This window comes from Neophocaena asiaeorientalis, unplaced genomic scaffold (genome assembly GCF_003031525.2).
Source record: "Neophocaena asiaeorientalis asiaeorientalis breed wild unplaced genomic scaffold, Neophocaena_asiaeorientalis_V1.1 scaffold135, whole genome shotgun sequence".
Taxonomy (NCBI): Eukaryota; Metazoa; Chordata; class Mammalia; order Artiodactyla; family Phocoenidae; genus Neophocaena; species Neophocaena asiaeorientalis.
The window spans coordinates 997,489-1,014,327 of record NW_020175190.1 but is presented as its reverse complement, the minus strand read 5'-3'; the positions used below and the strand labels follow the sequence as shown (position 1 = coordinate 1,014,327).

The 16,839-nt window shown below is 42.4% G+C and overlaps 1 protein-coding gene across 2 annotated transcripts in view; it reads left to right on the top strand.

Moving 5' to 3' along the window:
* Positions 1-16,839, top strand: part of CACHD1 (cache domain containing 1) — a 125,098-nt gene that overhangs the window by 63,862 nt on the left and 44,397 nt on the right. For both annotated transcript variants that reach the window (XM_024764775.1, XM_024764774.1), the window contains 4 exons: positions 2,582-2,708; positions 5,501-5,645; positions 6,510-6,726; positions 13,243-13,392. In XM_024764775.1, the coding sequence (XP_024620543.1) occupies positions 2,582-2,708; positions 5,501-5,645; positions 6,510-6,726; positions 13,243-13,392 (639 nt within the window). The remainder of the gene's footprint in view (positions 1-2,581; positions 2,709-5,500; positions 5,646-6,509; positions 6,727-13,242; positions 13,393-16,839) is intronic.

Genomic DNA, 16,839 nt, shown 5'->3' with positions numbered 1-16,839 from the left:
TCTGAGGAAAGACTGAGTGTGTGGGACCCCAGCCCAAGTGATCCAGTGGTCAGAACGCCTAACTGACTCCTATGAATGGGGGAAGACCCCTCTGGGTTCTCTGCATAGATAGTAGGGCTATCATCCACCTCCACCTCTAAGTCAGGAGGCGCCTGCCTGGGGTGCACACCACAATGATAGATTGAAGGCTTCTGGGCCCTGAGGTCCTCATTACCATCATAGCCGTCATCTTCGGCTAGTGCGGAATAACAGATGAAATTTAATCAGATACCAAAGGAGTTCTCAGCGGGAGGGTTTGAGGAACCTTGCCCAATACTTAGGCTCTAGTGCTGGAATGGAACCAGAATGATCTTTTGTGGTGAGACTAAATGTATCACGCACTATGTGAACTCTGATTTATTTTTAAAACGTTCTTGCTCTCATTGGCCCCCCTTTTAATAGTCTCACTGTAGCCTGTTTATTGTTACAGATGTTACTTTTAAATGAGGTCACCGAGCTTTCCTTTCTCCCAAAGGCGGTGTTTGCCTTTTTATTGCTGGGTTGGCAGGGCTGCCTGGAGAAGAGTGCTAATATGAGATCAAGGTTGAGCTTCAGACTCCCAGGAGACAAGGCAGAGAAAAACCCTCTTCCGTGTTTACATGCACTCACGTCAGCTTTGGTCCCCGGAGAGAGTGGTCGCCTGAGTCCAGGTGATGACCTTGATAAGGCTGGCTGGCAGAGTGGAGAGAGGGGATGGGCGTTGTGGTCATACACTGGCTTGACTCCCTTCTTGTCCACTGTGAAACCTCAAGCAAGTCAACAAACCTCTCTCAGCCTGTTTCCTTATCTGTAACTTGGGGTTAATAACTGTTTACTCCGAGGATTTGTGTGAGGCTACAGTGTGCTATGGCTCCTCGGTGTGTGTTGGGCAGAGTAACTGCTGAATATTTTTGAAGGCCTCCACATAGTACATTTTACACAGCATGCTTGGAGGACCACTGCCCAAACTGGGCTTGCCACTGATGTTCGCAAATTCGCTTTGATTGAACACACCCACACATTCCTTTATGGATGTCTGTGGCTGCTTTCGTACCACAAGGCAGTGTTGGGTAGTTGGAACAGAGACCATATGGCCTGCAAAGCCAGAATCACTGACCACCTGGCCCCTTACAGAAGCTTGCTGACCCCCAAGCCAGACTAAAGGATGGCCATGTGTTGGGGACTTCCCTGGTAGTCCAGTAGTTAAGACTCCACACTTCCACTGCAGGGGGTGTGGGTTCGATCCCTGGTTGGAGCACTAAGATTCCCACATGCTGCGAGGCACGGCCAAAGGAAGAAAAAAAAAGGATGGCTTTGTGGCATTCAGAGCTTTATATATATATTTTTGCCAAATACACCTCATGCTTTCTTGTTTTGCTCCATTTCCCTCTATATAATTCTTCTGATGTATTGCTTATTACAGGAGGGCTTGTTTTCTGCTCATCTTTGTATCTCTCGCAACATGTAAAGCAGTACCCTACACATAGTAGTGTGTAATACATAAATGAGGTGGTGTGGAGTAGAGTGAAGGGGCATCAGAGAAGAGAGAAAGACTTCATGGAGTTTTCGGGACAGCATTGCACACACACAGTAAGGTGGCTGCCACTCCAGCTGCAAACCAGTGGCAGGGATGCAGTACACTTAGGGAGGGAGGCAATACCAACTGATGTAAAGAACGCAGGAGCCAGGTCACCCAGATTTGAATCCCAGCTCAGCCAGTTCCTGACAAGGCCTCAGCCAATTTGCTTAAGCTCTGTAAGCATATTTTCTCAACTCCAAAGTAGGGAATAATAATACCAGCTTCTGCTTTGTGACCACCTAGAGGGGTAGGATAAGGAGGGTGGGAGGGAGACGCAAGAGGGAGGAGATATGGGGATATATGTATATGTATAGCTGGTTCACTTTGTTATAAAGCAGAAACTCACACCATTTTAAAGCAATTATACTCCAATAAAGGTGTTAAAAAAATAATAATACCACCTTCATCCTAGGGTTGTTTTATGGATTAAGTGAGATAACGTGAGGGAAGGCCTCTATTCCAGTGCTGCCATGTTGGAATCATTCTGGAAGCTCTTCCTGAATGATTGTGGTTCTCATTTTTCAAGTACTATCGATGCTGTTTCCCTCATTGTGAAGTGAACAAGGTCAAGGTCACAGGTCTAGTCCCTCGGGAGACTAGCCTATTAATATTACTGTTTTCCACAGTTGGAGAACATACTCCAAGCCAGCAAGTATACACTGGCTTAACAGGGACCAGCCCAGTGAGGAGAGAGATTAATGCAAATGAATCATTTATGCCGAAAAAGTAATTCACGACATATAGTGTCACCGTACAATGTTAAGAGTGATTGCTTCACTTGACTGAAACATTCATTACATTTTCTATTCATGGGGTATTTTTTTAAGGGACAGAAAGAAAATGTTGAGTAGAAAATTTACAGCCTTATACCTACTGGGATTTCTTCATAGTACAAACCATTTATGCAAAACAGATGCCTGAGGCACAGTGCCTGCGTGAACCTGTGGATTTGTTGGTTATATGTCTTTTTCCCCACTCCTCCAGTTCTTGCAGACAACCTGAAATCCAACCCTGGAATTAAGTGGCAGTATTTCAGTTCAGAAGAAGGAATTTTCACTGTTTTCCCAGCACACAAGTTCCGGTGTAAGGGCAGCTATGAGCATCGCAGTAGGTACGTTGACTTGCTTGCCAAAGTTTTAATTACTGCTTAAGAGTAATCTGTATAAAATATAGACTCCCCATTCATACACACAGCTCTGCCTCCAAACTGTGGTTTCAGAAACTTATCCTGAAATGATTTCATTATTTAACATATGTGGGTGTAGAAATGCCTGGGAAGGCAAATGATGAAGCCTGGAACTTTTTCAGAACTATCTAACAAGCCAAGTAAAACAAGGTATTTACTAAGAAATAAAAAATTTTGAAGCACCCAGTCTGTTTTGAGTTTCAGACACCTTCGTTGAGAGACAATGATAATACCTTCTCTCAAGGGCAGCGCTGGAAGACTTTACAGCATATCTCAGAATAGAGTTTGTGATTCTCAGCTTTCCTTTCTGTGATAACATGCTTGGCCATCCTTTTGAAATTTACATGCAAATCTCAGCTACTAGAAGTCTTAAGGTTGTCCAGAAAACACTGGATCGAGGGTCCTTAACACGCTGCTTTTCTCAGGAAATGACTTGAGATGCTACCACTTAGCTAGAAGGGCGGTAATGGTGAGATGATTTCTAGGACAACACTCATTAATTTACAGAACCCCTTAGGCAAAGATACTTTCCTTTTTAATCCCCACAGTTTCCCTTTTGCAGTGTTAGATGTTTGATGCCAGAACTTCTGGAACTAATGCAAGATGCCTGCTTTTCATGCCACGTTTTTTGAGACTAAACCACCAATTTAGCTTCTTTCCATCTTTGTTTTAAATTATATCTATTCACTAAACTTATTGTGATAATCACTTCATGATGTATGTAAGTCAAATCATTATGCTGTACACCTTAAACTTATACAGTGCTGTATGTCAAGTACATCTTAATACAACTGGAAGAAAAAAATAAATAAATTGTATCTAAAATTTTCCCCAAGGAAAATGCTACTTCTGTGCTTTTCCTAGAGGGACATTTGTATCATTTGTATAGTTTCTTCCGTTCCCTCCCTAGACAGCATGGTGAAGACTTGAGCATCTTGGAGACTGTTCCAGAATCCATGACCTTGGGTTCTAGTCTGGCTCATCTCTCAGGAGAGGCCAAAGACATTATTAACCATCTAATTCTCATTTACTTCTAAGAAGATAGATCAGATGACATTCTGCTTTTAATGAATCACCTGTGAGGGATGGTCCAAAAGGAAAAGCAGCACCTTGTCACAAATCAGCATTCACCTACACTCGGGAGGTTTCACGAATCTCTACCCTAAATACGCATTAAATCAATCCTCAAGCCTCTGTTCCCTTGACTAAGTAATCCGAGTTCCTCTCCTCGTAGATTGCTGTCGCCGTCTCTTGACCTGTCCTCTCACCTCTGAGGCTTTTGCAAGGTCTCCACATCCTTTGAAGTGTGGAGTGGGTTTGCAGAGCATATCAGAAAGGAGCCAATTGCACTATGAGGAACGCCCCAGATTGTACATATAATGCTGCTATTTATGTATCCCAGTAAAGCAGTTTTTAACAATTTATTGTGACAGTGTGAACACATATTCTGCTCTTCATTTATGTTGAGTTGAATTGGAAAGGAGGGGGTATGTCATTAAAAAAAAAAAATCTACTCATCTAGCTTGGAGGACTTAAAAGTTCAGTATTCGACATGGTTGTCAGTGTTGGGATAGACAGATTTCCTTATTTTCTGTTGCCTCTTTCGCTTCTCTAGCCACCGCTCTTGGATTTTTTTAATCCAATTTCCCTACTTGGCTGAATGATATTGACTAGTGAAAATATAGTAGTGCTTTAGTATTAATGTAGGACTTTTGGCTTGAGAACAATTAGTGTAAACTTGGCCCAATTTTGAGTTTTTTTGGTACTTTGCCTGTATTTCTTAATTTGTGCCCAGGCTTTTGTGACTCAACTGGCATCTAACATTTCACAGAACACTCTAGTGTTTTAGGGGTGTCGATAAAGGAGAGAATTCTCTCGAGGCTGATTTGCTCTCTTAAGCTCCCTCTAATTTGTTCCAGCTTTAAAACTGTGAATAGAGACCTCATTAAGCCTCTTCTCACAAACCTGCCTGCACCGCACACTAGCAGAAGGTTGCTTTGGTGGGAGGCACTTCTCCTTTGGCGTTCCCCCCACCTCCACCCCTTTTCTTAATGTTAGCCAACAAAAACCTGGCAAGAACAGTGGCTATCACTGGCTTGGACAAATCTGATGGCACAGTTTTAAATGCTCGGATAAGGGGCCTTTTGGTGGCTGACCTGTGTAAATTGTTTCAGTACAGAAAGGAAAAGGGCCCTCCTAGCAGTGGCTTTTGTCTGGGGAGAGAGAAACCAGACCAGCTATTCAAAGCTGCTCAGCGTGCTCACAGATGACAGGCTGCCTCCGTTTTAGCCAAGCCCAGCTCTAAATCTGCAGAGGACCCCCGCACTGGCGGGTGGACTTTTTTCTCCCTGCTATTCTGTCTCTGCTGCCCGGGGGGCCACCAGTTCCATTTCCAGGGAGGGTGGACTTTCACATATGCTGAAAAAGCCAGCCTTCCAAAGGCTTTGCTTCTTAAATCCTTCTCCCGGTTGCTTTAATCTTTGGAAGGCAGAAGTCACCAATCCTTGTTCTGTAGACGCACGCTGTTGTCTTGAGGTGTTGTTTTCAGTGCACCAGAATAGTTTCTCGTTCCGTGCTGGTCTCTCCATCCTTGTGCCAAACCCCCAGAAACACAGGGAGGCCAGCGTGCCTGCCCATATGTAGCACTCATAGCTGTGTTAGGTTGAGGCCTTTACTCTAAACCAGGACTGACCCCAGAGAGCTTCTCCCCATTCTAGACCTATCTACGTCTCCACTGTCCGGCCGCAGTCAAAGCACATAGTAGTGATCCTGGACCACGGGGCTTCCGTCACAGACACCCAGCTTCAGATTGCCAAGGACGCTGCCCAGGTCATCCTCAGCGCCATCGATGAACACGATAAGGTGATGATGACCCCAGTGACCCCCCCCATTGGCATTGGGTCTTTCTTGAATACCTTTTTAAAAGTACTTTATGTTTTATGATATGTATTTTTCAATCCACCTTTAAAAATGACTTTGAGAAAAGAGAGTGCTGTAGTTTTTATTCTCGTATTTAAGGAAGCAGCTGCCAACCCTGGTTCCAAATCTCTTTATAAAAACCATCCCCACCAAACTGAGTCTTGCACTTCCTTAATGGCCCTGCCTAGACTTCTAATTAGCTGTGACTTTCACACTGGAAATTATACTAAGGAGGAACAGGGCTAGGGCTTGGACACTGGTGGATGACTTGTCTTTATCTCAAGATTGATGGGAGGCAAGGGAGAAAAGAAGGCTGCTAGAGGTTTACTAATCTCTAGGATACCTCAGAGATAGGCGTGTTTACAACTAATGATAATCTATTGCCTGTAGACATTTTCTGCTTCATCATTTTGACTTTTCCACCTCCTAAGGTTTTACTCACTAATCTAGTTGTTTAAAACACACACCCTATGCCTTTACCCTCACCGCCACCTCCAGTCGGAGAATCCAGACGATTAGTACTTGCCAAGATTTTTATGTGTGCGAAATACTGTTTTTAATGTTCTAGATGAACACCGTACTGCTGACTTCATCTTGGAACAAAAGCCAAATTCTAGGGTCCCTGTCCCTTACCAATCCTTAATTAATCTTCTTCAAATTTGATAGGTCGATGCCTCTAGGCGTTTCTTTTTAAACTCTCCAAAACTGTTCGGTAGGACTTGTCACTTTGGGCGCTCTTCTGAAATGTAGAAAACCTTTCCCTGGCAGAATAACAAGGTCTGTTTGTCTGTTTGTTTTCCCCTCCAGATCTCCATGCTGACTGTGGCAGACACCGTCAGGACTTGCTCACTTGACCAGTGCTATAAGACATTCCTGTCTCCAGCCACCAGTGAGACAAAAAGGAAAATGTCCACCTTCGTCAGCAGCGTCAAGTCTTTGGACAGCCCTACCCAGCACGCGGTGGGATTTCAAAAGGCATTTCAGCTGATTCGAAGCACCAACAATAGCACCAAGTTCCAAGCAAGTAAGTGCCTTTGCTCACTAATAAATTAGTTGCTCATAAACTAACAGATAGAGGATGGCAATAGAAATATATTGTAAATTGATCACATAACTATGTCTAGAGGGATTTTTTTCTAAATTGATGGGATAAAATTTTCTTGTGTTGTCATAATGGTCATCTAATACTAGGATCTTACTAGATTTTCTCATCTTTTCCAATCAAAGGTACTCAGTCTGCACGATTTCTTTACTCCCTGAGCCTCTTTTATTAGGAACATAATAAAATGTTTTTATTAGGAACATATCCCCGTTTATTTCCCAGGAGAATATCCACATCCTTTTTGATGCTAATTGTCAGCCTCTCGTCCTCAGTGACTCAGAGTGGCTGTCTGCTTGTGCGCATGTGCTCAGAAACGGGGCAGCCGGAATTCGTGCCTCGATCCTTCCTTCTTCTAACCAGCTGTCATTTAGATGAGCACAGCCCTTCAGATGTACAAAGGCACTCTAATTTAATTTTCATGTGTTAAAGAAAATCTGGAATTAGGATGCATGCTAAAGTAAAGGGAAGGATATTTGAAATAAGATACACGCTTTGAAACTACTGAAAGGAATCTATGTCGTTTTCTCTTTTATATTCGAAAATCTGTTTGTAGGTTGTTTTTTTCAATGAACGTATCCTATTGAGATAAATTTAAAGAATATAATTTCAAGCTCTTCAGTGTGTCTGCATTAAAACTAAGACCACATGGATAAATGCACAACTTAGTGCCTGGCACATGGTGGGCCCTTGAAAGACAGAAGCTACTGTAATTATTACAGCTAATGATAGTAAATGACGTATCAGTTTTACGTTTCTGTGTATTGTTATCTCACAGTTTCCGTGGGTCAGGAGTCCATGAGTTGCTTCTCTGTTTAGGACTGCACAGGCTGTATTCTAGGTGTCAGCCCAGTCTGTGGATTCATTGAGGGTCAGAGTCTTCTTACAAGCTCAGTGGTTGGCAGAATTCATTTCTTTGCAATTGTGAAACTCATGTGTACTTGTTTCTTCAAGGCCAGTAGGAGAGCATCTTTTCTTCAAGCCCCTGACTTCGGGGAAGGCTTGGACCCTCTTTTAAAGGCCTTGTCTAACCTAATCAGGCTTACTCTCCCTTTTGATTTAAACAGATTACTCTCTCTCATGGTTAGCTTATTAAGACCTTCATTACGTCTGCAGAATCCCTCCATCTTTGCCAAGTATATAGCACAGTCACAAGAATGATCCCATCACCATAGCCATATTCTGTTGGCCAGAAGCAAATTACTGGTCATGCCCACACTCAAGAGGAGGAAGTCATACAAGGGTGGGGGTCATTGGGGTCATCTTAGAATTTTGCCTGCCAGCCTTGGCAAGCACCAGCTATCCACAGACCAATATTACAGGATGGCTGAGCGTAAAGTTGTCCATAGTTCAATAAGGCCAAAGGATAAGGCTGACCTCTCAAGGATTCAAGACAGATTGGCTAGTTGGTCAATGCCATTCACCTGTGGATGCCACTTACCAGCTGCCGTCCGCTGTCGGCATTCCTCACCAGATGTGCTCTTTTTACTTGATTCTTCAGTCATCAAACCATCTTTAGAGATGAAGTCCAATTTCGATGATTATTACACTGTTTAAGTAAGGGAGAGAAATGTTATACTGGCAGCAGCCAGGCAGTGAGTGTGTCAGGTGAGCTCGAGGTAAGGTAATGAGGATTGTTTGGGGAGCACAGCAAGCTAGAGGACGCATGCTCCATCAAGAAGACAGCTGCTCTTCTGTTCAGCCTCTCGTTGCCTTGCAGGAACGCCTGTCCAGTGTTGCCAGATATTCTGTTTTAAGAGAAGCCAGAAATCTGGATCTTTATGTGAAACCCCTTCATTTTCAAATGTTGTCATTTGTTCCGGCTTTAAAACTGTGAATAGAGACCTCATTAAACCTCTTCTTACAAACCTTCCTGCCCTGCACATTAGCAGAAGACTGCTTTGACAGGAAACGTTTCTCCTTTGGGTTTTGGGGGGTTTTCTTAATGTTGGCGAGCAAAAACATGGAAAGAAGAGTGACCATCACAGATTTGGACACATTTTGATGTCTTTTTTCTAAATGCTCAGATGAGTCTTTTTTAGGCCAAGTAAGATGTTTCTAAAGTTTAGCTCACAGGCCTCCACTTTACAACTTCTACTGGCAGTTCAAAGAAAAAAGAACCCAAATTAGATTGCATAAAGAAACACATCAGGAATTAGTATTACCCAGTTTATTAAGGAGAGGTTTGAGCTGCTCTCCAGCAATGTTGCACAGTGGTTAAGTATGTGGGTTTTGAATTTCAACCAATGTGTGTTCAAATTCCTACTCTGAAATTTTTCTAAACTTGTGTGAATTATTTGATTTCTCCAGGTCTGGTTTCCCCATCTGCAAACTGGGTGTGATAATAAGATCCAGGGCTCCATCATAAATATTAAATAAATATTAGCTGTGGTTATTATGATATTCTGTTTCCTTCAAGACTTCTAGCTCTGGGGACTTCCCTGGCAGTCCAGTGGTTAAAGATTTTGCCTTCCAATGCAGGGGGTACGGGTTCGGTCCCTGGTTGGGGAGCTAAGATCCCACATGCCTTGTGTTATATATATATATATATATATATATTTAAAAAAAGAAAAAGCCTTCTAGCTCTGGCTAAAGGAGAGCGGATACCCTAGACATCCTAAGTTGACCCCAAGCCCAAAGACGGTCAAGGACCATCAGTAGCCTTGGCTACAGCATGGTGAAGGGTCTATGTACTCCTCATAGGAGCTTGTACTCTACATCATTACTTGTGTTCACTCCACAGGCAATTATTTAGCATCTACTGTATACCTGGCACTGTTTGAAGGCAGTGGGATAGGATTATTCCAATGAGTCTACCCTGTAGGGTTATTGTAAGGATTAGTCTGTGAATGACAGTAAGGTATCTGCCCCACATTGGTGGTCATATGAACAGAAGCCACATGGCATATATCATGGTGGCTTTGTCCTAATTTGCTTTGCACTAATCAGAAAATCTAAAACTTTTATCCAGTGCTGACTCTTTTTCAATCCCATGGTAGATCTGTAGATACCAGATAGATAGATACCATCGACACATTTGGATTATTTGTTCTGGGCTTGTCTGGGGGATAACTGGTTGGGGAGGGTCATTTTGTAGCAGAAGGAATAAGGTGGCTGGGAGTGGGAATCTAATGGCATGGGCAAAGCCCAAATTTGTGTTGCTCTCCCCCCTTTGATACTGACCCCAAGGAATGCTAGTGGCTTAGACAGGGACTTGTCAAACGGAGAGGGTTGCATTTTCTTCCAGGTACATGCTATGCTTTGCCCTGCCCCAAGTCCCTATAATTACTCATCCCTAACATTACTAATCACAAGGCTTAATGTTCCCATGAGCGACTAGAGAGGGGATATCCTAGCAAGTAAAAAAATAAATCAGACCAAATTTGGCCGGTCTGATACCTAAAAATAGAAAAATAACTCAATTTTGCCTAAGGATAGGGCAGGAGTAGAGTCAGTGGCTGGGCAGAGACAGTGAGGATGCTTGCAGAGTGTATGTCTTATTGTCGGGACGGAAAGAAAATACGCTTGGCGACTAAAGGAGCTGCAGGCTGCAGGCCCTTCTGGTTCTCCAGTTGTGGACCTGTGCCTAAAACCAGCTCTCAGTGACAGCGTGTTTTATCCAGAATCATAAAGCCAAGTAAGAAAATTCAAGAGTTCATTTTAGGTCAGTCTTGCAGGTGTCCAGGAATTTATCACACATAAATGACAAACCACAGGGTGATGGTTTGTTAGCTTCATGGTATATCTGTATTCTACCTGCTAGGGTCAAGTAGTATTTTCCAGTGTGAAGCTTAAGTGAGCTGTTTAGCATCCTAAAAATAATAATTTACAGGACTGTATTTTCAACACTGGAAAAAGATTGACATCTAGTTTAAGACAGGGATATTCCCTAGCTTATGATATTTTTATACATCAGCTTTCATATCTTAATTTCTGATGAAAAAATATGTAATTTAAATTTGCAGTTAATATTTATTAGAGAATTGTTCAAGCATCAAAATTAGCTTTAAGACTTGCTTATATATTAAGTCTTAGTAGTAATTATTCAATTCTGCATAATAAAGGATGTTGCAGTGTCTAAAATGGAAATCTACAAACGGAAGAAAATTCTGTCATTGTATCCTCATAATTGTTAGGATAATTTTTTAAATTATCTATTCCTGGGTAATAAATTACCCAACACTCACTGGCTTAAGGCAATAAACATTTATTATCTCAGTGTCTGTAGGTCAGGAATCTGGGCACAGCATGGTTGGGTGCCTCTGGCTAAAGGTATCTCATGAGGTTGCAGTTAAACTGTTGTCCACAGCTGCTGTCATCTCATAGTTCAGCTTGAGAAAGGTCTGCTTCTAAGTTCACTGACATGGTTGCTGGCAGATTCGATTCTGAAGGCCTCAGTACCTTGCCTCTCCATGGGATAGCTCACAACATGCTCTCTGGCTTCCCCGAGAGAGAGCACACAGGTGGAAGCCACTGTCTTTCTGTAACCTAATCCATCTCTTGACACCCTGTGACCTCTGCTGCATTCGGTTCACAAGAAGCCGGTCATTAAATCTAGTCCACATTCAAAGGGAGACCACACAGGGATGTGAATATCAGGAAGTGAAATCATTGGCGGACCAACCTGGAGGTTGCCTACCCCAGTAACTATAAAGCAATCTCAGATAAATGACAACCATAAAGACCTGAAGAATTAAGCATATAGCATATCAATCATTATTTCTCAATAAAAAGGTAAACGTCTGTGTAGGTTGTCTTAAAAATAGATATTGAATCAGCGAATCTCAGATTAAAAAGACAGTATAAAAATCCAGCTGGCTTACTTCCCTTCCTCCATTAAAGCCATCATTCAGCCTCTGCATCTTTAGTGGTAGGAAATGGACCACTTTTATTTTTGAGTAAATCCGCTTGAAAGGAGTTTTCACCCTGAGCTAAAATGACTTCCCAATCATTAGCCCTGGTTGGAGAGTCAATTTACTCTAGAGTCATCGGTGCTACTTCAGGCCAATGCGAGGGTTTCGTTTTTGTTTTGTTTGTGTTGAGGTTTCTTTCTTTTCTCTTTTATCCTCTATTTACCATCACCCTTTGGCTTTCACTCTTTTTTGAAACTATAATTGACCCTTTTTTTTTAATGTTCTTTTTTTTTTTTACATTTAATTTTTTTATTTATTTATTTTTTGGCTACGTTGGGCCAAAAAATAAATTTTTTGGCTGCGTGCGGGCTTTCTCTAGTTGCAGCGAGCGGGGGCTACTCTTTGTTGTGGTGCACGGGCTTCTCATTGCAGTGGCTTCTCTTGTGGAGCACAGGCTCGAGGTGCATGGGCCTCAGTAGTTGCAGCATGCGGGCTCAGTAGTTGTGGCTCGCGGGCTTAGTTGCTCCGTGGTACATGGGATCTTCCCGGACCAAGGATCAAACCTGTGGCCCCTGCATTAGCAGGCAGATTCTTAACCACTGTGCCACTAGGGAAGTCTGGCTTTCACTCTTAAATTAACCAGTTGATCCTCACAGCAACCCTGTGAAATAAATACTGTCATTATCCCCATGTTGTTGTAGATAAGGACATTTAGGTGTAGAAAGGTTAGGAAATCTGCCTGAAACAACCCAGACACAGATTGAAAGTGGCACAGCTGGGATGTGAACACAAGCAACCGGGCTCCTATGTCCATGCTTTTTTTGCTTTCCTACACTGGTGAGTTTTAAAACAAAAATGTTTTTGGCACTACCTGGCATAGAGTCAGATAACCTTACATGTCTTAGGAGTCCTTGGCAGAACCGCCATTTTAAAGCCTAGTCCTGGGACTTTCCTGGTGGTCCAGTGGTTAAGACTCCACGCTACCAATGCAGGGGGCCTGGGTTCGATTTCTGGTCAGGGAACTAGATCCCACACGCCACAACTAAAAGATCCTGCATGCCGCAACTAAAGATCCCACGAACCTCAATGAAGATCCCTCATGCAGCAACAAAGAGTCCGTGTGCTGCAACTAAGACCCAGCGGAGCCAAACAAAAATAAATAATTTTTTTTTTTTGGTAAAGCCTAGTTCCCCCAAAAATGTGTGTTCCTGGGGAAGACCCTGAGACACTAAGGAAAAGGTAAATCAGGTTCTGAATCCTCCATTTCAGAAGGCAGGAAAGATGTCCCTTTAGGATGGCTAAATTACCACAACCGTAGATGCCTAAAGGAACACACCTTCTTCGATCTGGTAGACTCATTAGGAACATCTCCTTACCTGACACTGGGTAAATGAGGCCTCGTGGCCCACCACGGGCAGGATGAAAGAGCAGCGGAGGCGAGAAGACAAAAGCCCGGCATCAGATGGGCAGGAGTAGGAACGGTGAACTGGGCAGGTCCTCAAGGCAGGAAAGCCCAGTGAAAGAGAAACTGAGTAGCTGCCTTTAGCCAGACTCTGAAGTAACATTCAGTTTGCATGTTTTTGTTTAGATACAGACATGGTCATCATTTACCTGTCTGCTGGCATTACATCAAAGGACTCTTCAGAAGAAGATAAAAAGGCGACTCTCCGTGTCATCAGTGAAGAAAATAGCTTTCTAAACAACTCCGTAATGATTCTCACCTACGCCCTCATGAACGGTAGGTAGTGTTTCGAGATTCTTTTCTTTCAGATGAAAGTTCTGTCTAAGTGCATGCTGCTTTCAAAAAAACTAATGAAGAACCATCACAGGGTGCTTTGATGAAGGTTATAAGAAGCAGATTCCTTCCCAAGCCTGTCTTTCTCTACCTCCCATGGGTACTCAGGGTGTTAGGATGTCCCTGTCTCTACATCTCTCTCTCTCCGGCCAGCTGCTCATTTCTAAACCGTCACCAGTTATGTGGTCTTGCACAAGATTCTGTACAGCTCCATTTTTTTCACTTCTCCTCATATTCTTGGATTTTGATACTGCATAGAGGTTATTAACTTATCTCATTGATTTAAGAGCAGGAAGCTGAAGTACTGACCTAGATTCTTCTGTATAACCAGGACTGTGACTATCACATTTCCCTGCGGAATCACTACCTGGAGCCTCTTGTGACACTTTCTTCACCTCCCCTTCCTTAGCTGTGTCATTGGAGATGAGAATTATCTACTTGACAGGGTTATTGTGAACCCTGACATACGGTAGGCACCCAGGATGGTGCCAGGCACTTGCTAGGTGCTCATTAAGGTTGATTGTGTTGCTATTAAATCAGACAATATGTGAGAGGGTTTAGTAAACTAGCAAATCTGGAGAAATACTCATTATTTTTCCTTCAGCAATTTAACCATCCTCCAGATGAAAGCCCAATTTTCCAAACTCTCTGCTGTGTCATGTCCCTCCCACCTGTTAATACACAGCTCTTTGTCCTCTTCTTTGGGTCCCTTTTCCTCAGTGTTCAAAGTGACCCTATTCTCTTGTTTTTAAGAGAGCATGTCTTGATCCAGCAGCCCTTCCCACCTATGGGCTTTTATCTCCCCTATCCACTTTCAGATTGGATAAAGTGGATAAAACCAGGTGGCTTTAGGGACACTGGTTCTCATATTTTAATGGGATAAGGATATATTAGAGACTCATTTTTTAAATGCAGACTCCCAGGCAGTATCTACAAATTTGTACTCAGACCCTCTTAGATGGGGTCCAGGAATCTGTGTTTTGGCCAGCATGATTTTTTTGCAGATATTTTTGTGGACTGCATATACATGGAGGAACACAGGGGATGGTGTCTAGAGGTTCTCAGTTTCAGTCTCCATTTGCTAGCCATGTGGCTTATGGCAAATTACTTAATCTCTTGAGGGCCTCAGTTTTATCTGTAAAATGAAAAGAACAAAGTCTTCATAGGATTGCTGTGATAATAAATATACAAGATATGTTGTGTTTATCAAGCATGTGCCATATACAACATAGTGCACTGAGGTCCTAGAGCTGTAGTACACAAAATCTCTGTCTTCAGGAAGCCCTTGACCCAGTGAAGAAGACAGACAAGGCAGATGAATTAAATGCAATAGTACAGGAGTAAGGAAACATAAAAGGAAGTGATCATGTCTTTTCCATTCAATCTGAAGGTCTTCCCAGGCAGATACTGAGTAAAGAAATTTTCTTGCTGTCACCCATCTCTTCACTGTACCTACATCTTCCCACTGAGTATCTTGTGCTCTTGCTGTGCCCCTGATAATTCCATTCTTTGAAACTTCTGGTTACTCCCTCTAACTATTCTCATCTTTTCTCTTTCTCCCCCTTAATCTAGCCTGAAATATGTCCTCATTGCAAGTTTTCCACCTCTCCGAGAGATATCTCTGAACTTTGTTCACGAGGGTTGACACATTCCCTTAACTCTGTCAATTCAAATAGGGAAGGAGAGTCACTATGAAAATTTTGGTACAACAAATTTATTATCAGAATAAGAGTGTATACTGTTGGTGGGAATGTAAATTGGTACAGCCACTATGGAAAACAGTATGGAAGTTCCTTAAAAAACTAAGACTTGTGCTACCATATGATCTAGCAATCCCACCCCTAGGTTTATATCTGGAAAAGACAAAAACTCTAATTCACGAAGATACATGCACCCCAATGTTCATAGCAGCGCTATTTATAATATCCAAGACATGGAAACAACCCAAGTGCCCATCAACAGATGATTAGTTTAAGAAGATGTGGTGTAATATATATGGAATCTAAAAAAAAAAAAAAGGTTCTGAAGAACCTAGGGGCAGGACAGGAATAAAGGCGCAGACGTAGAGAATGGACTTGAGGACATAGAGAGGGGGAAGGGTAAGCTGGGATGAAGTGAGAGAGTGGCATGGACATATATACACTACCAAATGTAAAAGAGCTAGCTAATGGGAAGCAGCTGCATAGCACAGGGAGATCAGCTCGGTGCTTTGTGACCACCTAGAGGGGTGGGATAGGGAGGGTGGGAGGGAGACGTAAGAGGGAAGAGATGGGGATATATGTATATGTATAGCTGATTCACTTTGTTATACAGCAGAAACTAACGCACCATTGTAAAGCAATTATACTCCAATAAAGATGTTTAAAAGAAAAAAAAGATTTGGTGTATATATACAATGGAATATTTCTCAGCCACAAAAAAGAATGAAATATTGTCATTTGCAGCAACATGGATGAACCTAGAGAATATTATACTAAGTGAAGTAGTCAGAGAAAGACAAATATGAGATCACTTATGTGTAGAATCTTAAAAAATACAAAATTATACATATGTATTATGCATTATATATATAATACATATCTATATGTAAAACAGAAACAGACTCACAAACATAGAAAACACACCAAAGGGGAAAGGGCTTGGGGGGGAGGGATAAATTAGGAGTATGGGATTAACAAATAGAAACTACTATACATTAAATAGATAAGCAACAAGGATTTACTGTATAACACAGGGAACTATATTCATTATAATGGAAAATAATCTGAAAAATATATATGTATATAACTGAATCACTTTGATGTACCCCTGAAACCAGCACAATATTGTAAATCAACTATACTCTCAACTATACTCCAATTCAAAAAAGAAGAGTGTACACAGTTATGGGGCGGGGGAAAACTGGAAGAGTAAAGATGCAAAAATGACAACTCAAAGGTTATTAACCAGCTCTGGTCTGGGTGAACAAGTTGGAACTTGCAGGGATTTCTGGAGGCTAGGAACACAGAAGACTGCTTGGGAGGTCTGGTGTAGAAGTCTATGAGAGGTTGTTGGCTCTTCATGGCTGCTACCCCTATGAATTCTCAGTGAAGCATCTGGAGTGGGGTTGCGCTTGGTGAGTATGCCAGCAGCTGGGAAAGGGAACTGAACACAGAGCAGAAGAGTGGGACGGACTGGAACATTCTGGTTCCTCTATGTCTGTCTCTTAACATCTCTCTCTTCACCTCTTAAATCTTACAACACTTCACTTTTGGCCACCTTTAACCTGGAAGCATAGAAGAAAGGGGATTGTGGGAAATGTAGTTTCCAGCATGACCACATTGATGATAGAATAATCCAGTCTGCCACCCTACTGACTCTACTGCCACCCCTGCATAACATTTCATGATG